General features: G+C 42.8%; 1 protein-coding gene across 2 annotated transcripts in view; it reads right to left on the reverse strand.

Annotated features, from left to right (window-relative positions):
* LOC147156305 (adenosine kinase-like) overlaps positions 1 to 23,172 on the reverse strand; it is an 87,234-nt gene that overhangs the window by 29,713 nt on the left and 34,349 nt on the right. For both annotated transcript variants that reach the window (XM_086065283.1, XM_086065284.1), the window contains exons 5-6: positions 20,158 to 20,330; positions 16,361 to 16,469 (exon numbers count right to left, since the gene is read on the reverse strand). In XM_086065283.1, coding sequence (XP_085921409.1) covers positions 16,361 to 16,469; positions 20,158 to 20,330 — 282 coding nt within the window. The remainder of the gene's footprint in view (positions 1 to 16,360; positions 16,470 to 20,157; positions 20,331 to 23,172) is intronic.

Consider the following 23,172-nt stretch of genomic DNA (forward strand, 5'->3'; position numbering starts at 1 on the left):
TTGCTCAACATGTGGACACAGTTCCAAAAAAAACACCCTAAAAAAATACAAATAAATATTCTACCAGACTAGCATTTAAACACTTTTAACCCCCCCCCCCATCGACGTTCCTACCGTCAGACACCACAAGAAGCCGAAAATTGATATGAACCCGAAATAGAAGCACAAAAATTGAGCGGAATGCATAAACAAAACGTTTGATTGCATTTGGCCGAGTGCCAACAGTTTTAATGAGGTTTGCGTGGAAAGATATTTTCTGTGTATGTGCCCAAATACTCGCAATTCTGTTGGATGCGCTGACCTAATTCCAACGACCGCCGTCACCTCCAGGGAGGAAGGACGCTTCGATTTTGCGGGGGGAAGATTTTAACTCTTGATTATCGGATTCGTTTTGGCGTCGATGTAAAAGCTTACTCGGCACAAACTTCTCATTTGAAAAGCGAGGCAACAAAATGCAGAAAGCGGTAAAACGGCGTGGATGTTTGCTGCATGCTTGGAATGGGGGAGACAGTAGCGCCCCCCCCCCCCTGGTGGACAAGTATAAAAATGTCAAACTAAAAGCCAGGAGTCCAAACGGAAATGTTGACAGGATGGCATTTAAGATGAGTGTAATTTTTTTTTTTAAAGCATTCTCCATGGGTTGCAATGGGACTTTATTTAGGCTAACTCAGTTAGCATACACTCAGTTTCTTCAATTTGAAACAGAAAATACATCATTATCCAAGATGAATGACGGCACACAGTCGTTAGGTAACCTAAAAGAAAGTAGAAAAAAAAAAAAGTCTTATTATTTGTGTGTCGCTTTGCCCTTTGAGGCCAAAGAAACAACAAATGGGTGGAAAATGTGCATTTATTCACACATCTAAACATGAAACCAAGACTTAATTGACTCTTGTTTATATTCTATCATTGACAGTTGAGTCAAATAAGCATCACGATTGTCTCGTCAGCTGCATAACGAATACGCCCGCTGACATGACACGCATATGATATGAAACGACCATCAGAGGCAAAGACTTGAATAAATAAATAAATAAACAAACAAAAAACGGCAGATGCATTTTTCATGAGCTGCTAACCGAGCTTCCCCGGCCGCGCTTCCAGACGGCGACGTTTCACTTTCAGACGGCAAAAAAAAAAGGGGGCCACGAATTGCATATTCACGCGCCACTTGACAACTTCCGCCCTTGGAGCTTGGGTACGTCGGCTTTTTCCGCCAAGCGGTTCAATTCACCGTGGCACGGCTTTGGAACGGGAAGACTTGATCAAGCGTCCATGTCAAAAGGTCAAGAGGGAGTTTAGTTCTCCGCTAACTAAGTTAATCGTACCATACGATTGCTAACGGTGAACCAACAAGGTCCATCGAACCATCTTCAGTTTGTTGGTCCAGTCAGTCCTGTCAATTGACCGTATATATATATATATATATATATATATATATATATATATATATATATATATATTTATTTATATATATTTATATATATATATTTATATATATTTATATATATATATATATTAAAATATATATATTTATATATATATATAATTAAAATATATATATATATATATAAAAATATATAAAAAAAATATATATAAAAAATATATATATATATAAAAAAAAAATATATATATATATATATATATATATATATATTAAAATATATATATATATTAAAATATATATATATATATATATATTAAAATATATATATATATATATATTAAAATATATATATATATATATATATATATATATATATATATATTAAAATATATATATATATATATTTAAAAAAAAATATATATATATATATATATATATATATATATATATATATATATATATATATATATATATATATATTTATATCCATCCATCCTCACTTTTAATTTGTACATTTTAAGCCTGGTTTCACTGATTGTCATTTCAAGCCTTGGCGGAGGTTTCTCAGTTTCCTACTACCAACCACCTGCCGCGTGTTTACTTGCCACGAAGCCTCCTCGCAGGGAGGAAAAGCACACTCGGGTTAGGTTGTCACATGTCGCTGTGACACCGCTACACATATTGCGTTTGAAGATGCAAAAAGTGTGTGTGCGAGCAACCACCCGGCGAGAGGCTGAGGCCGACGCCCGCCCGCCGTTCCTCGCGCCTCTTTAAATGGCTGTCAGTGATACTGCTGCGCAGTGCACACATTTGCTTTTTTCCCCACGGGGATTTGGAATTATTTGAGGAGTTGAGTGCAAAACAGAAACAAGCTGTACTGCCGATATGGAAAGATATGTTTATGTTTGAGATTTTTTTTTCTCCTGCGACCATGATCGTAACTCAAATATCTGGTTTCTTAAATCAACTTTTCAACAGAAATGCGATTCATTTGTTTGAAAATGTTTTTTGCAGACTGACGATAATTGCAAATGTAGATGACAGAAGACGCTGATTACGTTACTTTCAAAAAACACAGAATACGAAAGATGGAGGGCTCAAGTCAAATGACTTTTTGGGATTTGGTTAGAATTTATTACTTACTTTGGTCTCGTGAGGTGTAGTCATTTTTTATTAAATTTTTATTTGAAATTGTAGCGCTATAAATATATTTATTCCCCCCCCCTTCTTTTTAAATTGTATTGTTAGTTTGAGTAGCGCCCCCCAGCACCCCCCCCCCCCCTGACATTTGTGTGTGTCGGAGAGGAAAAGTGTTTCTTGATTCCAGGCATGCCAAAGAAAGTTCCTTTGAGGATTACATTGGCTAAGCCGTTATCACTCCAGGAAATTCACTGAAAAGTGTCGAGTAGAAAATCAAAGGAAAGTGTTATTCTTTTCAACTTTCTCACTGCGCGTGGAGAAAACTTATTTCTTCTTAGCCACTCGACTTTTCGCTTCGCTGGAATTTTTCACGCGGAAAAATGTAAAGGCAGGTGATTTGGACAGAAAGGGAGGGAGGGAGGGAGTGGGGGGGGGGGGTGCTGTTCAACATCCAGGGGGAATGTTTGTTATTTGAATGGGACAGCGCCATGGCGACGGCTCTGAGAGGCTCCCGAGGCTTTTGTCTCGGGTACAAAGCGATTAGCACATCGTTGAGCGGAAAAAAATTGTCGCTGTGAGTGAGCTAATGCGGGTGGGACAAAATATTGTCAGCTACCGCATCGACACATCGGCGTCACGTGCCCAGCTGTCCGATACAGGTGGGACAAACGTGCGCTAATATCTCCCAACATTTTCTCTTATGATGCTGTCATTAAAAAAAATTAGCGTCAAATATCAGTTGCGGAAAATATTGATACGGTGCAGTTCAAGAGTCTGTCCATTTAAAATAAATCACACTTAACTCATTCACTTTCATACTATTTTCACTGAAGCAACTCCCTTCGCTCCTGTTTGACTGGGTTTGGACTGATTCTGCAAGGCCCACAGAACATAGTCTTCTATTGCTATAACAACATGGAACCTACCAAGAGAAAGACTAGGCATTAGAATATAGCTAAGTTTCATCATTATTTAAAACAGTGAGGAAAAGAGCGTTTTTGCAACATGGCCCTGGTTGATCTCTTATACTCTGCTGCCACCTGCTGGCCGTTTTTGTAATAACTACCATTGCTTTAAGCCTTCTCTTCAGTTCAGAGGCTGCATCAAAGCCTTCTGTATGCTCTAGCATAAAAAAACATATAAATACGTCTTTGGGAGCATGGTAATATTTAAAATATAACGCAAATGGGAGCAAATGAGTTCAGCACAAAAGTCTACACACCCCATAAGCAAATGTAAACATTCGTCACTGTAAACGCCGACGGTCAGCATCCGAATGCATCCTAATTAATCGCTTTCCCGCACGGTAATTGGCCGGCGAGTTTGACGGTGAAGCGAGCGTGTCATCCGGCCCGTGGGGAGACGACGGCCATTAGCCGCGGGACACCCCATGATTGAGTAACGCGGCCGGGGAAAAACAAGCCAGCGCCTGGGCGAGCGCGATCAATAGGCTTTGATCCGGCGGAATGCAAATAGCAACGGTGCTCGCTCGCACGGCGGGATGATGCCACGCGACTTATTTCTGGCGCCATTCAATGTCATTAGCCTTTTTTGACGGTGTGAAATCCGCTGCGTTAATCCTTACTGCTTTCAGCGGCATAGTCTCGCGTAGCTGATATTAAAAGCGCGAGGTGTCAAGAGCGAGATGACTCGGCCCGATAGCCCGATCGTCGACTGTATGGCCGAACACGACCCGCTCGGCAGCTCTGCTTCTTACGATACTTAGAACGTCAATTTCAATTTCATTTTCAAGACATGTCATTTCACACATTCTGAAATTCTTAAATTCACTCATTATTTATTAATTTTTATTTTATTTTTTATTAAAAAAAAAATTTTTTTTAATTTTTATTTATAAGTACAATATTTATACAGTTGACTTTACATCTATTTTTATTATTAATTGTTCAAATTTTTTTTAGAAACCTGCAATACGTGCTTTTCACAAACAGGTGACATTTTTACGATGTTTATCTTATTTTTGGGATATTTTGATTTTATAAACCCAGATCAAATAGATTCATCTAAAAAATAAATGTTACTATTTTAACTTGTGGTGCTTCAGATTGGACAATTTAATTACTATCATTTCTATAAGAAAAGGCGAAAAAATACATAAAAATAGAATTTTCATGAAAACAATTGGAGATATTATTGCAAGGAATTAATGCCGAGCACTGTGACTTAGTTTAAAACTGACACTTGGAACATGAACTTGAAGCCAAATTCTACGCAGCGATGGCATGTTCGGGTGCAAATCTCCTTCCAACCAGCCGTCCGCTGTCCTTAACTCAATCCCAAATGTACTCTTCCCATAACAAATCCGTCTTGGCAAACGCCGTCACGTCAGCTGCGTGAGTGACGGGCGGACGGGACATCAACCTGACTCTTCCTCCTCCTCCTCTCGAGGTGAGTAATCGGCATGTTGCGATGGATGCCTGCCAGCGTCCAAACAAGCCTCGCAGTCTGCTGCTCATGATAAACAAACCCATTCGAGGGAAGGTGATGGGAAATCATCAATTTGCTCTTGTTCCTATGGGGAGGGAAAACTAATGTCGGAATTACAAGAGAGGAGGAGGTCAATTGATTCAAATTTCAGGGGGGGGGGGGGGGGGGGTTGTCATTCATTAATTTTCGAGGACCCATGGAAACACCAAAAAGTCATAAATGGCGACTTCAAAGTAAAATGGTCGATTTCACACACACAAGTCTTACAGGGCAGTCTACAAGAAGTGACCTGTGAGAGTGCGCGCAGTAAATTATCATGGGAAGATTTTTATGCAGCCTGGTTCGGTTTTGAGGAGGAGAAAGGGAGGTCAGCTAAACAGGAAAGCAAGCAGTCTGTCTCGAGCAGATTTAAAAGTCAAGGTCACTTCGATATTGCTTTATGTACACAAAGTAAAAAGCCCATTTTTAAAGAAAATACAGGTGTCCACAATACAGTATAAACGTATGCTAATATGTGTTAAATAGTTATTTTCCATAACAGGAGAGTAAAGAAAGCCCACGCTGGCGACTGCCATGTCTTCTGTGAGGTCGCACACATTATGACGTCACAAATATATACGACACTACCATAGGAGAGGGGAGGGGTTGAGGAGTTGGGCACAACTTGAACCACAACCACAACAGGTGGACCAACGTGGCACGTCTATTATTATCGGCGGATTTCTTTATTATCTGGTTTATCTGTATGACGTCAAATTGGTCGATAATTGCCGATAATTATTATTATTATTATTATCTTGAGATTTTTTTGTGGGTCAACTCACAATAGCCATGCCCACCAAATTTTATGTTGCAACTTCAAACTGGCTTCCGGTACTGAATTTTTCCAAATCCTTACAATAAATTCACATTGAAAAGACCCTTGGAAATAATTAGAAATGACCCTAAAATGTCCACTTCAAACCAAAACTTCTTGCCGACTTCTTGTGCATTTTCAGGCATGGCTTCTTGAGACTTTTTCGTGGATCTGCTCATGACGGACGTGCTCACCAAAGTTCATGTTGCTAAGTATAACCGGCGTCAGGGGCTGAATTTTTCAAACAAAGCATTTTTTTTGTTTTTTGAGATGCTCCTTTGATTGACGCTAATAACATTGCAGTGCAGTACGTCGGCGTAAATGGAGCATGTGGCTGCGAGGTCTTTCATCAACTAAAATAGCCACTGATTACAGAAATAAATAGCAATGCTAAGCTAACGACGCATAATTAATGCGTGCAAAAGCTTTTTTTTTTCCCTCTCCCCTTGCTCGCAGGGCGACATGCCCTTCTAGTGTGCATGACTCAGCTTACATCTTCTGACAATCAAGGGGCCGTGGGCTTTGTCAAAAGAGGCCCGTTGTTATTGTTTTGATTGCCCGCCGCCACCCCCCTCCCCCCTCCGTGATTGCGCCACAGCATCTGCAACAACGGCACGCAACATGCCGAGCATCAAAAAAGGACCGGAGGTCTGCTTTTTATTTACAGCGGCCGACAATCTTGTTTGGCGCGGTGCGGCCGCCATGTTCGAGCAGGCGGGCGCTAATCGGAATGTCCCGGGGACGGGCAGATGCTCTGGCAAACAATGCGGCGCCCCCCCCCTGCCTCCGTTCCCCTCAAGGCTTTGGGCACCAGCGGAACCGATGAGAGGAGTTGTTGCACGTTTCTGCCGGTACGGGGCGCCGTGGGAAAGTTTGGTCACGCTCTGATCTCGTTGAGCTGAGTGGAGAATTTTCCATTTAGTGGCGAGTTATCAAACTCCGCCCACATTGAAAATGTAACATGTTAACAGTAAATACCTTCCAATTTGGATGGCGCGGCCGTCATCCATCTTTGTGGTCTCCGTGGTTCAAATTTGGTAACAACCGGACCAAACGTAACAACAACTTTTGAAGGATTCCACGAAACGGGCAACATAATTCAAAGTTGGACGCTTCAAACCAAAATGGCAGCCTTTGTTTTTTCTTTTCAGGCAGTGGTTCTTCAGACTTTTGTTGCGAGTGAATAAATTATACACAATTCATAAATTCACTGTTCATCGATGAACTCATTTAAAAATATATATTTTATTTTTATGCGAGAGCATAACAGAAGGCTTTGATGCAGCCTCTGACCTGAAGAGGTCGCTTAAAGCAATGGTGGTTATTACAAAAACGGCCAGCAGGGGGCAGCAGAGCATAAGAGCTCGGCCAGGGGCCATGTTGCAACAAGCTCTTTTCCCCAATCTTTTAAAGGACATTTTGCTAAATAAGAAGCGACTCTTTCTTGTGGTAGCTTCCAAGACTTTTTAGCAATAGAAGCCAACATTCTGTCGGCCTTGCAAAATCAGTCCAAAAGTGAAAATGGCTGCGAGTGAATGATTTAAACATCCAATGGCAAGACCTCAGCCTATTTATGCTCTCTGCTCACCATGCATACCACCACCCGCACGTTCTGCTCTAACAGTTTTATTTCACTTCACTATCACGTTTCATTCCGCCCCCCTGAATTAACTCATGACTTTTCAATTGTCTTTGATATATAAAAAGGTTAAACAAATAAAAATGTCATGTTGCTAAATGAAACTGGCTGTGAGTTTGCGGAATATGGTAAACCCTCAAAATGGCTGCTAAAGAATAATAACGACAACGAAACAAAGCTTTTACGAGAGCCTTCGTACGGCGTGCTCGGGCGCTGATAAAAAGTGGCAGAGAGCCGAGCCATGAAAAATAGATCACAGGCAACTTGTTAGTATTGTGTTGCAGGGATGAAGGAGAAGTAGGTTAAGATGTTATTTCGTGTGCGTCTGAACATTTTGACACTTTCCAGACAGTCCAAATGTTCCATGACAAGAACCCGTGAAGCCTCCCAAGCTGCAGAGAACAAACATTTCGGCAAAACAATCTCTCAGTTGACACGCGCTCCACAACTTATCATTAGGAACACCGGAACCGGGTTCGAGGGCAGGCGTTGCGAGCCAACTTTGGCAATAACTAGAGCTGTCACGATTGATTTTTTTTTTTTCTTACACTTGATTAATCAAATAACTGGATAACATTTGAATTGGCATTTAAGTGTATTACAGTATAAAGCTATGATATTTATTTATTTTTAAAGTGATCGTTAAAATCAAGCAATGAAGCAATATCAGGCAACATTGCTTTTCCAAATTAAAAGCAGATGTCTTATTTTGATTTGACTCCAAATAAAGAATGAGTTTGCTTGCATGAACACAAACCGAGAAAAGTGACCGTTGACAAGAAACCAGACTAGAGTGCAATCATTTCGGCAGAAATTGCGTGGGAATGCTGGAAGCTAATCACTGAATGCTAAGATGAATGCTAACGAAGGAAATTGAAACATAAATGATGTGAAAATTATACGTTTTTAATTGAAAGAAAACTTGAACTGCAATCTGCCTAAAGTGGGATTGAATCATTTCAGATAAATTATAATCCACTTCCTGATATGATAGTCAGTTGGTATCGAACCTTCGAATGTACTAAAATGTGGTTGAGTCGAGCACTCTTAACCGACATTCCTTGAACAACATTTCAGCTCCTTTTTGCTGGCTTTATGTTTCCGAGCCAGATGTCCCAATACTTCTGCCCCTTAAAGGTTTGGCTAAATTTGTAAAGTGAGCGTGTGTGTGTGTGTGTGACTCGAGTGTGTTCTCATCCCATCGGAAAAAAACGAGAGAGAGAAAAAAAAAAAAAACACCCGAGGCGCTATATTTAGTCACATGGTGGCATGTGAGATGTGAACAGTCTCCATGACAACAGAGCAAAAAAATGTCATCCTCCTCCACTCAAGATGCATTCAAAGACGTCAAGGGAAAAAAGGTTAAGAGGTTTAAACGTGGGGGTCAAACTCGACTGCCGCTAACAACGGAAACTTACGTACCGCCGTGTAACGAGGAGCGACGCAAAGTCCGCGCGCGGCTTTGGGAACATTACGGCGCGTTCGCTTCTCCTCAAAAGCCACGAAAGTCGATGACAAGTATTAGCGGTTGAGAACGGAGGGAGGCCTAGCTGGCTCACGTGGCACAATGGAAACACAGGAACGTTAACTCATTCACTGGCAGCCATTTTCACCGAAGAAACCCCCTTCGCTCCCGGCTGGTTGACTGGATTTGGACTGATTTTGCAAGGCCCACAGAACATAGTCTTCTATTGCTATAACAACATGGAACCTACCAAAAGAAAGACTAGGCATTAGCATATAGCTAAGTTTCATCATTATTTAAAACAGTGAGGAAAAGAGCGTTTTTGCAACATGGCCCTGGTTGATCTCTTATACTCTGTTGCCACCTGCTGGCCGTTTTTGTAATAACTACCATTGCTTTAAGCCTTCTCTTCAGTTCTAGCATAAAAACATATAAATACGTCTTTGGGAGCATGGTAATATTGAAAAAAAAAGTATATTTATGTTTGTTTCTGTTTTGTTGATTTTTCCCTCTCAAAATGTAAAAAAATAAAATAAAATGCCTAAGGCAATTATGCTCTTACACTAACAATATTTGTGACTTCACATCACAACATCCACATTTTTGTGCCATTTCCCCCCCCGAAACGTTCATCTCATTGCAAAACTGTACGACATTCGAGGCGTTCCATTTGCGTTATCCGCGATCGATTCCACCGAGGCCCAGGCGGCGTAATAAAAAGCTTGGCCCGGCACCCGGCACTCCCGACTCGCCATCTTTTTTTGCCCGGGAGACGCGCTATCCTCAAACTGCGCCGAGCGAATCTTAATCAGGACACTCGGCTCGCTAAAGCAGGTTCGCCGCACTCCCTGGTGAGAGTATCAACACACGGCCATCAGGCATCGTTCGCCGCCGCAAAGTGCCTATTTATTTCCCCTCGCCTCGCCATTACTCGGCAAATAATTACTCAAGTCGATTCAATTAAAGCTCGCTCCGATGGCGGGCGGGCGGGCGGGGGGTGGCTGGGGGGTAAATGCGGTCGTCCGATTCTACGAGGCAGTAAGAGTAAAGAAAAGAAAAAGAGCGGCTGCGCACGCGCGCTCATCTTGGATGGAAAAGGACACTCGAGTTCAAGCTAAAGTGTTTTTGCAATGTAATACAATCATAACGGCAACAGCCTGGAGGGCCGCCAGAGCCCAAAACATGCCCCCCCCCCCCCCCCCCCCCCAAATCCACCCCCTTTACCCAGGAGACAATTACCCAAGATGCAGTGGATTAAAGCATTTTTCTCCCCGGTGGATCAAATTATGGCGCTGGCAATAACAACAACAAGAGCCGACTTGTAAATCCTCCCATTAACCATTGATCAACAATATCGCAAAACCAAATGCAGATGGGGCTCGTCCTGTGACAGATTTTGCTGCGGTCAACAACAGCGCCACTCGTTCGCGTTTCCCGTTGACTTCTGTCGCGGTCGACTGCTGCTGCGTTTTTGCGTTTTTGCGTTTTTCGCCTTTGGCTCGGTGACGGTGGATGGTTTTGATCTTTTCTGTGGTGACGGACACGCATGATATTTTCCTGGTTTCTTTCGTTTACTTCTATGATGATGGACAGTTCCTTTTTTTTCTTTTTTTTTTATGTATATAAAAAAATACTTGCAGTTATGGAGGCCTGGGCGATATTTAAAAAAATGATCTCCTTTTTTTTTTTTAAACAGTGACTGTAATGGACATAACACATAATTTATGACAAATGTTAACATATCGTTACCCTCCCAAAAAATTTTTTTGTTGCAAATTTTTTTTTTTGCCTAAATCATCTCGTCATGATGCAAATGTTTCAATTTTTTTGTGTCTTTAAAAATCGGAGGGAAAACAATGACTATTTGCTTACACTCTAAAAAAAGTTGGGTCAAAATGGACTCATCCTCTACTTGGGTCAATTTAACCCAAGTTTCTAGGTTCTTTTATACAATATGACCCAATTTTTGGACCCAAGTAAAGCATCTGACCAATATTTACACGTTGTTTTACACTAAAAAACCAATTTCTTAGTAGTAGTAGTGGATCGGTCCATTTTTGACCCAACTGTTTTTAAAGTGCAGAAGTTTAAGAAGAATCGACTTAAGTAGAATAGCAAATGATTTGTTTATTTACTTTCTAGCGAACAAGAGCCTGCGCGCTCCCTCATGCCTGCGGGGGCTGCACATCCCACTGGTGGAGGGGGCCCCACCCCGCAGATCCGCACGCCCCCACCCACAATACTCCCGACAGCTCATTACCACTCAATTAGGCAGGTGGGAGCCCAGGCGCGCTCCCACATGCGTGTTTAAAATTGCCGTCGAAAGACAGACACTCGAACGCATCTTATTAGACTTGATTGAAATTCCATAATTGGCCACACATGGCGATTTGTCGGGACGCCATCGTTGCGGATTCGCCAATTAGGGAACGATTATTGATGCAATTGGCGGCAATTGACAGAATTGTCAGCCTGATGAAAGGGATGTTGTAGTTCCTGCAAAGCTCCAGCGGGGGGCGCTGAACAGGTCGGCTTTGCCAGTGTAAGAGCAAACGCAGCGATATCACAAAACCGTATAGGAAAGATGATGCAATTCAGTATCGATATCACGACTGTCCACAAAAATATCGCTGCGCTATCATTTTCGCCTTCAACAACAACAAATGTTGCGTTGGGACAAAATATCAATACTCTGAGATGTAGCAGACTTTTTTGTTATAATACAACAGTCCAATAAAGGTTGAACAAAATATCGTTACAGTATTGTTTTCTTTACGACACCGTATTGATAAATGAAAGCAGAGCCAAATAATTATGACCGATGCAAAAGCGAGTCTAAACTGGCGCTCATTACTTGTTGCCCTCCCAGAACAAACTATTGCAGATTTGAATCCCTCCGAGCAGCTTGGCCAAACAAAAACACGAGCGGAATGTTGACCCTTGGGGAAGCGGATTTGAAAGGAGATGAAATGAAGTACAAATGTTTTTAATAAGCCTCACCACAAGTGGAACTTGGCATGTAAATGCGGCGGCCATTCAATTTGCTGGGCGAGCGGCATCGTAACTGATCGCCTGCAAACAAAGCGGGGACACTGCCAGTTTTGGCCCCGCCTTCTCAAACACCCCTCCCACTTTTTTTATTTTCCCCGGCTGCATTTTAGTCTTGTGTTCCCTTGTTTTTACAGTTTTTCTGAATATTTTTGTCAGTTTTTTAAAATATATACATTTATTATGGCAAAAAAAAGTTATAAAAAAAAAAATAACTAGAAAAATATTCCCCAAAAACTGAAATACGAAATTCTTCCATTGTTTACATTTTCAGATGATCAACTTATACACAGAATCGTATTGCATTTCATTTGGCGACCCCAAATTTTTTTTTTTTGCTTTTTGGGAGATGGTGGTGGGTGCTTCTTGTTTGAATATATTATTTTTTAAGTTTTGGTTTTTCAAATTATTGTTTTCATCAGTTTTTCTGAATATTTTTAGTCTATTTTTCTGATTTTTTTCACTTTTTTAAGAACAATATTTTTTCTATTTTTGGGATGTTATTTCTCTTTTTCAGATATTGTTCCTATTTTTTTCCAATATTTTTCTATTTTGTAGAATTATCTGTTTTTCTTAAAAATACATATATATATTCCCTTTTTTGAATATTGTTTTTCAGAATATTATTGTCTTTTTTTTTTGAATATGTACATTTATTATGGCAGAAAAAAATGATTCCAAAAAAAATGTGAATGCAATACTTATCCAACATTTCTAGAAAATCCCAATGTACTGGTGAGCTATTTTTGGATCAAGCCTGTTGGCTACTCATGTGGTCCTCGAGGGCTACCTGGTGCCCACAGGTTGGTGACTTTTGTCTCCCCTCTCCATTCCTTTCTCTTCACCCGTTCCTCCCCCTTTTCCTTCCCTGGCTGCATTTTGCCTCGTGATCCCTCCCGAGCAACGTGTAAGGACACGGGGGTGTCGTAGGGGGGGGGGGGGGGAGTGGCGCAGTGTGGCGAGGAAGAAGGGAGAGGCGGGAGGAAAAAAGCAACGGCGGAGACAAACAGCAGTGTCCAGGAAGCTCAAGGTCAGCGTGAGGACGCGCGGCCGCGCTCGCTAACCCTCGACCCTGCTTGCCACTTAGCGGGTTAGTCAGCAGGATTGAGGAGAACCTCCCACGTTGATTTGGTATTTTTGTTTTTTTACTGATTGCGTGGCTGGCCAGGAGGAGCAATAATGTGTGCATGTGTGAATGAATCGGGTTGAAATGTCCTTTCCTCTACAATGAGGGCAAAAACGAAATAAAAAGTGGAGTGACATTGACAAAAAAGTGTTATGGGGACAAAAATACATATTTTGAGTCTATGAACTCAATCGCAGTTCACAGACCATTTCAACTGTGTTGCTAACCAAAACTGCAGCACCCATGGAGGCAAAACATAAACAATCTAGTAATTGGATTAACGTTGATGTTGCATTATCAAACAACAATAACATACACGTGAGGCGCAATATTAACAATATTGATATTTGGAGAAGCTCACGCATGAATATTGTATGTCATCCTGATATCAAACCATCATGACACCAATCACACAATATAGATTAGCATTTGCCAGTCAACGATTTGCATGCCTGACAAAAAAAGATGGCACACGCGTTGGCAAAACAATCCACAGCGTGGACGTCGGGACGAGTTTCGCTTTCGACTTGCCTTGAATCTTGACTCAAAAGTGTTGAAAACTACGCTGGCTGTTTTGCTAGCCGGCGCTTATTTAGCCGCGGCCCGACTGGGGCCAGTTGGCAGAGGGAGCGGCCGGCGTCTCCTCCATCTCTCCTTGGCCTATTTGTGACCATCTGCGCCCGCCGGTAATTAACGGGGGCCTTTTTACAGCCAATTGTTTTGCTCGTCTGCCGCCCGCCCTCTCCATCATTGTCCTCCCATACATACTCGGGCTGCTCCATTATAGGGGAAAATAATAATTGCAATTAATTTGACAAAACAAGAAAATGTTTAAACCTAAAGAATATTAAGACAAATTAAAAAAAATTACTCAATTTTTTTTTATTAATAATGTATTTTTACTGTGTTGCAATTGTGGAGTGTAATAATTGAAATTGTAATTGAATTTCAAATTTTTTTTTTTTATATATTTGGTTGTGCAAGGTTAATTCAAAGTGGCACGCTGAAGGATGCATGCGGCCGGTGCAGATCAAATTACAAGGCAAAGCGCTCAGTGCGAAGAAAAACAAGCCGCCGGTGATGCTGCAGAGTGGATAAAAGAAGAACATGTTGGGGGGGGGGGGGGGGGGGGGCGGGGGGGGCAGTGGCATTGAGAGGAAGGACGTGAGGGAGGGAGGGAGGCTAACTGGGCCAGCGTGAACACATCATCCCGAGCAATTAGAGTCACTCACACAATACGTCAATACGTCAGCCTCTGTCCGACGTTTTTTTTACTGCACGGCCGCGACTCATTCGCAAAATCGGCAAGTATTGTTTGATCTTGCCACACACCGTATCGATTTCATTAGCGTCCGCTCGGGGTGAGAGGAAAACATCCATATTGGATCGCGACATACGGATTTCAGTGTCAATATAGTTGTCCGATGTCGGTATGATTGTGCAGTGTGTGTGCGTGAGCGATAGCGATTGATATGATCATTTTCTGTGTCCGTATTGTAATGGAAAAAAAAAAAAAAAAAAAGTGTCAAATCTGAACAGCCTGACTAAACATCTGCATCATCTCCTTTTGTCTCCTGACACAAGTCTGGCCACACGAGCATCAAATGTGGATATTATGCTTGTCACTCTCCAGTCTGTTAGTGAGTGAACGCTGTGAGCGATTCCGTAAACCCCCCCTCCCCGCCCCCCCCCCCCTCCCCATCCTCTCCCGCCTTTGTTATTCCTCTTTTGTGCAATGCTTTGCCTAAGGAGCCACATTTCCTAGCAACAGCCTGCCAGCGAGCGTTTGGCACAGCTTCAACATTCTCTCTCTTTGTGGGAAACGCCAGCGCTTCCTGCCTGCCTGCGCCGCTTCCGCCACCAGCCACGATGAAGATGATGAAGACGAGGATGCGGATCCATGTAAGGAATACAGCGGGCAGTTGCGCACGTCGTGACGTTCATCGCATTTCGGATGTGGACGGGAATGAGTTGCTCAAACGCACCCATTTGTGGCCCGCTTTGAACCCCCGCAACCCGCAATTCAAATCCCACGGAAGCTAAACGCCCCCCCCCCCCCCCCCCCACACACACACACACACGCACACACACCACCTCCACAACGCCTCACCATTTAGCTCAGCTGCCAAATGACAGAATGTGCCATGCTTGCTAATAAGACATCAAGGTTCTAAGGAGGGGGAGGGGCACATCTTTGGGGAAAAATAGATACATATACAAATAAACTATATCAACTTTCCAAAAAATCCAAATTTGTACAACCATAATCAATGTCTGTATCCGTTGAAATTTTTTCCCGACTTGTTATTTTCCATATAATTCACCAAATTACACTCTAAAAAGAGAATTGTTGACCAACTTAATACAATTGCTTCAAGTGGTAATAAACGATTGAATTAATTTAATCCAAAGCTATATATATATAAATATATGAAATTAATTAAATGAATCCAAACTGATATATATTAAATTAATTAAGTAATCCAAAGGGATATATATTAAATTAATTAAATGAATCCAAACTGATATATATTCAATTATATATTGAATTAATTAAGTGATAATTGATATATATATATATATATATATATATATATATATATATATATATATATATATATATATATTAAATTAATTAAGTTCATCCAAAGTAATAGATATTAAATTAATCAAATTAATCCAAAGTGAATATATTAAATGTAATCAATTATGAGTTCATTCAATTAAATATATTCACTTTGGATTATTTTAATTCAATCGTGTGTTACTACCACTTGAAGCAATTTTATTAAGTTGGTCAACAATTCTCAGTTGAATCCTAAATTGGTTCAACAATTCTCTTTTTCGAGTGTAGGGTGTCGGGGGAGGAACACTGCGATCTTTTTGGATTGTTTTACAGCCTGGATTGGGTAACAAACTGGAATGTGGCGACCTTTCCCAGGCAGAGAAAAAAACACACAGATCTGCTTGAATTGGGAGGGAAAATCTCAACCGAGAGAAATGAGACGAGCACTCTTGTGTGTCGACGTCGGCTGGTGTGCGTTTTGTCTTGAAAGCGCGTTCGACACTTGAGCGGCACCCGTTTGCCTGGTGTCGGTCCTCAAAGGGGTAAATGAAAACATTCCACCGACAACAATGCGGCGAGCGAACGGAGCTGCCAGGTAAAAAAACGGCTCATTTGACTGCACAATGGAGACGTTGACAGACACTCGTGGCCAAGTAGAGAGCACAATGGCCACGTTGACACTTACGGCGATGTAGTAGACTTTGGCTTTGGTCGCCAGCTCCCAGTTGCTTTCCAGGTCCAGATGTTGCTCCTTCTTGTAGCACTGCGCTGCGGCCAGGTTGGCCACCAGGGACCTGTACGACATGCATCGAGTATATGAGCGACTTCAGAAAACGGACATATTGGGTGCGTCGCAATTCATCATGACCGTATACTCTGCATCGCTGTCAGAAATATTATAAGGGGAAGTTTGATACCAAATTTTTTCTTTCCAGACCGATACCGGTACGAGTACTCAACTCGAGTAGTCACTGATACCGATACCAAGAATACTTTTGATACACAACATTTTTTTTCTCCTTAAAATTACATGAAATGAATGGCAGTTTTCTATTCTTCTAATTTCGCTTCTCTAGTTCCTGATCATAAAACGGCCTACGAGAGGGCAGCAGATACTGGTTTCGCCCACCGTCGTGAGAACCGATACCTTGAAATAAGGCCTGCAAAAACTCTACAAATAGTTATTTGACGCTAATTTTAAGACCGATATCAGAACGAGCATGCAACTCATTGATACGCAGTACTGAAGCCACTCGTGTTTTTGACGAGTAAAATTTCATTTACGATTTGATTGTGAACAAAGACTTTCTTTCAAGTGCAGATGAGGATTTGACCAATGTGTAAAAATGACGCAGGATAGCGCCAACTACTTCCAAGAAGGACTCACTTGATGTCAGATTTTTTATTTTTTTTAAGTTTTACTTGTATATCGGTATCTGGAATCGGCAGCCTCCACGAGTACCCGATTAAAATACGGTCGTATTTGTCCGATACAGATACCTGATATCGTTACTCTCCCATCCCTAAAAACGATGCCTCCAAATTTGTCCAAATGTGTTTTTACAGCTGCTAACTCCCAACATGGAAGAGCCCGAACGCGAGTGCGGGTGAAAAAACAAGTAGCGCTTGATGATCACTTGAGCTGTGAGTGCTGATGTTGGTGGTTAGTTGGGAGTGGCGCATATAAAGAGAGGCAGGTGGCATTATCTTAACACGGGCCATTAGGTAGCAGCCCCTCTTTTACGAGCGCCGATCAAAGTGAGTGCAACAATCACAGCTACTCGATGAGAGCAGGTGCTGCAACACAAAAAGCGCTTTTTTCACGGCCGCATTTCGGGAATTTCAATGAAGAAAGGCCAGATGAGATGCAGGGCTGCTCAATTCAAGGAATTTGGCAATGCTCGTTTATGGCTATAAACGGGATTAAACCGACGACGCGAGGAACAGAAATCTTCATATTGGGAAAAATATCGACGATCAATTCGCTAGGCTTTTTGTTCGTTATGGCTGTTCTTATTGTTTTTGTGTGTGGTTGGTGTTTTTTTTTTGTCTTGTGTTCCTGGTGTCTTCCCTTGTCTCGTTATGTCGAGCCACGTCCACCTGTGTGTGTGTCTTCCCTTCCCCAGGTGTGTCTCATTAGTGTTGGTGTATTCAGGCCCCGCCCACACGAAAGCCAGTTTCAATGTATCCTCGCTTTTGAAAGGCGAGCTCCAGAGTGGACAGATTTAAAAAAGGCCTCATGCAGGATCCGCCTCCAGCGATGACGTAACGGCCGCAGCTCGATGACGACGCATTGTCGCAGCTCGATGACGTATGGCGCCAATTCTCGCGCGGACCGTCAGCCTGTCAACAACAATGGCGGATAGCCGCGTCGTCGTCGTCGTCGTTTTGCTTGGCCTTCTTAGCTTGCTTCAAAATATTTTGCTTCTTTATTCCCACGTTCAACAAGCGGTGTTGTACTTGAATCATTGTCACTTCTCCCGCGTTTGTCTTATTCATGTTGTTTCGATACATGCAAAGCCATGTTTGTTGTGTAGATTGCAACAAAGTTAGAAAAAAAAAAAAAAAGTGTTTGTCTTCTTCGCTTTCTGTTAACTTCCCTGTGGCTGCGCTACAGCGCCCTCTCCAGACTTGGCATAGACATTACAGCCGTTAAACGTCCCTCAGCGTCTTCTTTTGGACGCACGCAAGTCTCGAAATGCTTCTGCGTGTACGAGAATTGTTTTAAGGAACGAAGCCGGCTGTGCTTCCGTCTGGACGAGGCCTTCGTCTGTCGTGTTTGTCCAGTCGGGGCGTGTGCGTTCTCTATGTGATGTCAAGTTTGTGTGTCATGGCCGCAGCCAAGTAGCCATAGCCACAAGTCAAGTCAAGGCAAATCAGGTCCTGTCACGTCACGCTTGTTCCAATCATGGCGACCAGTCCGCTCGCGTCCCGTCCAGTCATGGCGACCAGTCCGCTCGCGTCCCGTCCAGTCATGGCGACCAGTCCGCTCGCGTCCCGTCCAGTCATGGCGACCAGTCCGCTCGCGTCCCGTCCAGTCATGGCGACCAGTCCGCTCGCGTCCCGTCCAGTCATGGCGACCAGTCCGCTCGCGTCCCGTCCAGTCATGGCGACCAGTCCGCTCGCGTCCCGTCCAGTCATGGCGACCAGTCCCCTCGCGTCCCGTCCAGTCATGGCGACCAGTCCTATGCGTCCCGTCCAGTCATGGATGTCTGCTCGCCTCTCTCCCTACGGTTTTTTTCGGTTAAATATTACTCATATCCAACTTCCTGCATTAATCTTCCAATGAAACAAAATACTAGACAAATCATAAACAAAAAGTTGAGTGTGATTTTTCTGGCAATTTTCCAGCAACAAGGCGTGATGCCCTGAGAGAGAGAGAAAAAAAAAAACTTCAGGAAAACATTTTGATTCCGTTGAGCCATTTCAAAGCAATACGAATACTTTGGATCGAAGTCCAATCGCGGACTCGTCGGAAGGATTTGAAGCCATCGCCAGCTGTCAGCTGAGTGACCTTTGCCGTCGTCTTCCGAGCTGAGGAAGACCTGCAAGGAAATCTTCTGCCGCCAGTCTGCCTGAACGCGCCGTGTGACCGTTTCACGTGTCGCCGATCAACATCGGACAAGCGTGCCCGCCAAGACCATTGAGCAAGGCAGCGAGCAGGCTGATTGGCTGACAACTCAGCACTGAGCGTCATCGATGGCAATTTCACATCTTTTAGCCCCGTGTCACTGTTTTGTATCAGGGTTGGAATAGTTGCGGATTTTTCATTATAGATTGGACTTTTTTGTTTTTTAATGTAGTCAGTTTTAATTAGTTTTTAGTGCAGGTTTGTTAGTTTTTCCCCCCCGAAAATGCTTCAGTGTAGTTTTATTAGTTTTAGTTTTTTATATAACACGTTATTTTTTTAAATATATTTTTTTATATATATTTAAGGAGTATTACGACAGAGCGCCACATATAATTTATTTTTATTTTTTTACATATTCAGAGGGAAAAAAATAAATAAATAAATTTACGAGTTTATAAAGTGGCAGATTTGCAAAAAAAAACCCACGTAAGTTTCTGAGTTTTTTTTCTCCCAAATCGGACACTATTTTTCTCGGAATATTGCCCGCACCCTCTAAAAATATATATTGAGACGTGGCCTTATTACGCCGTAGCAAGTATTTGACGAGCGCAAGATACAAAAATAAAAAAAAAGGTCCAGGTACCGTAGTGTGTAATAAAGTAAGGAAACTACAATTCTTAAATGATTGCTTGACATTCCTTTTCTTCTGTACGGACGTATTGAAATAAATATGTTTAAAATAAATCCTGAAAGCTCATCATGTATGATATTAAGTGACAAAGACAAAAACGAAGGACATGTCCGCTATGATTACAATTACTTTTAGGAACGTAAGATAATATCGAAGGATTTGTCTCTCGCCACTTTCCACGTATGTTGTGAGCTCAAACGTTTTCTGTCGAACCCCTCACCGGTTGTCGCCGGTGATGCAGGCGGCGCAGGTGCCGGTTGGCTCCTCGTTCTGCTCGTAGTAGCGGGCGTCCACGTGCGCCTCCTCCGCCTTCTTCTTCAGGATCTGGCCGAAGCGGTCGGCGCCGATGCAGCCGAAGAAGGTCGCCACCTTGTGGGGCTTCTGGATCATCCACTGGGGCGGGCAAAAAAACAACAACACGGAAAGTGAAGTCTCGCGGATTTGGTGAAATTCGTTAAAATCTCACGAGACGCTTAAATTCAATGAGATTTGTTGAAGTCTCGCAACGTTTTCTCAAATTGTACAAAATATGCTGAACATTTTTTTTAAAGTCTTCTGAACTACGGTGAAATCTCTCAAAAGATTTTTGAAGTCTCACGACATTTGTTGAAAGACTCGTAGAATTTGCTGCGATCTCAACAATATATGACATGATTTCACATCATTTGTTGAAATCTCACGAGATTTGTCAAAGTCTTGGGAAACAAAATGTTGATTGAATCTCATGGGATTTGTCCAAGTCTCATGGGATTTTTCCAATTGTCATGAAAGGTGTCAAGTATTGTGACATTTGTTAGTCATACATAAATTTCTGACGTGATTTTTTGTTTAGTTTTTGAAACTCTCAAAATTGTGAAGTAAATGCAATTATTTATAATTAAAATTTGGTTGTTGTTGTTTTTTTGTCCGCATCAAAATAAACTGTTGCGATAGCACACGTGAACGGTGTTGAAATGAAAAGACGGTGCCGGTCCAGAGTGTCGTTTCCACTCCTCTTCCGGTCTATCAGGCCGACGCCATCCATCCCCTCGCCGCTTCCATCCCCTCGCCGCTTCCATCCCCTCGCCGCTTCCATCCCCTCGCCGCTTTCATCCCCTCGCCGCTTCCATCCCCTCGCCGCTTCCCTCCCCTCGCCGCTTCCATCCCCTCGCCGCTTCCATCCCCTCGCCGCTTCCATCCCCTCGCCGCTTTCATCCCCTCGCCGCTTCCCTCCCCTCGCCACTTCCCTCCCCTCGCCGCTTCCCTCCCCTCGCCGCTTCCATCCCCTCGCCACTTCCATCCCCTCGCCGCTTCCCTCCCCTCGCCGCTTCCATCCCCTCGCCGCTTCCATCCCCTCGCCGCTTCCCTCCCCTCGCCACTTCCATCCCCTCGCCGCTTCCCTCCCCTCGCCGCTTCCATCCCCTCGCCGCTTCCATCCCCTCGCCGCCTTCCCTCCCCCCCGCTGGACGTAAACGTGCACGCCAAAGACAACACAAGTGCACACTCTTCTTCTTCGTCTTCTTGCTCGAACCTTCTTTGCTGCGGGCGCCTCGCACTTATCAAGGTCAGCGGTTCGGGTACACGTCAAGTCCAATCTGATTCTCCCGTCGCCGTGATGAGCTCCCCCCCCCCCGTCCAAGGTTAGGCTGTAAATAACGACATGTGCCGGCCACTCAGGTGGGAATACATGACGGCCGCCGGCGCTGACCCCTCCCCTCCCCCCCCACCCAACCCCCACCCACCTCTCCGACATCAAGCCACCGCTGTCCCTCTGATGACAGCCTGGTGAATCACAGCAGTGCCCTTCTTTTTCTCCTCCTCCTCCCCCCCGCCTTCCTCTCCCTCCCCCATGACCCTCGGCTGTACTCTCGCTGCCAACTCAGCTTGTCATTTTGCAGGGTCGTTAACAGGCACACATACACTAACATGCGCACGAGTACACGGTGCGCCCACGCAGAGAAAAAGCCTGACAAACACACACACACACACACACACGCAGATTAAAAACACCTCTGCTTTTTTGCCACAAGCTGCCTTCCTACACTAATAAAAACAAAGCAGCAATAGATAAGAAGAAATATATATCTGTGCATGTAGATTTCCGCCCTGGAGACGATCCATCCATTTCCATTCACAGATTATGTGTGACGATGTTGTTTTTCAGCTTTCAAAGGGACGGACATTTTCTGCTCAATTGAAGAAAGGAAATTATTTTGGAAGTACTCCAAATTGGGAAATTTTCATGGGGAATTATGGGGGATGAAGTGGGAATTATGGGTAAATTTTGTGGAAATGTGCGACATTCAACTATTAGTATAAACATTTGGGTTTGGTCATAAGCAAAACAGAGTTTTCTCTTTTATTTTCCATTACAGCCAACCTTCAATTTGGTCAAATTCCTGGTTTACTCCATTGAATAATGTCAATGTTTCTGACTTTAACTCATTGACTGGCAGCCATTTTCACTGAAGCAACCCCCTTTGCTCCTGGTTGGTTTGCTGGATTTGGACTGATTTTGCAAGGCCCACAGAATATTGTGTTCTATTGCTATAAAAACATGGAATTTTAGAGATTAGAGTCTCTTCTTTCATCAGGAAAAAAAAGTATATTTCTATCTGTTTCCGTTTTGCAGCAATTAGCATTAGAATATAGCTAAGTTTCATCATGATTCACAAATCTGTTTAAAACCGTGGGGAAAATACCTTTTTTGCAACATGGCTGATCTCTTATACTCTCCTGCCACCTGCTGGCTATTTTTGTAATAACTACCATTGCTTCAAGCGTTCTCTTCAGTTCAGAGGCTGCATCAAAGCCTTCTGTATATGCTTTAGCATAAATTTGTTATTGTTTTTTTTAAACGTATAAATGCGTTTTTGGGACCATGGTAATGTTTAAAACATATTTATACGTTTTGGGGAGCAAATGAGGAGAGCTCCCAAAAACTTGTAAATATGTTCTTTCATGAAAGACGACAGCAATCAGTGAGCCAATTACTGTCGATATGCTGAAATCAGAGGATTTGGACAATTTTACATAAAAAAAATGTCTCCAAATGATTGCTCGATTATTAAAATAGTTGTCGATTAATTTGATAATTGGCAACAGGTGGATACGCAGCTTAAATGAACCTTTGTTCTACCGGTCACTGCCACAGACATATACCTGTAATTACAAATGTTCCCACTAAATACTGGAATTGAATTGGATCATTTCCTGCACTGCTGCAGTGCTTGTGAATGGCTGCAGTCAAGTGTAA

Source organism: Leptonotus elevatus, chromosome 20, assembly GCF_054856555.1.
Source record: "Leptonotus elevatus isolate MCC_2025b chromosome 20, RoL_Lele_1.0, whole genome shotgun sequence".
In the NCBI taxonomy this organism is placed as follows: domain Eukaryota; kingdom Metazoa; phylum Chordata; class Actinopteri; order Syngnathiformes; family Syngnathidae; genus Leptonotus; species Leptonotus elevatus.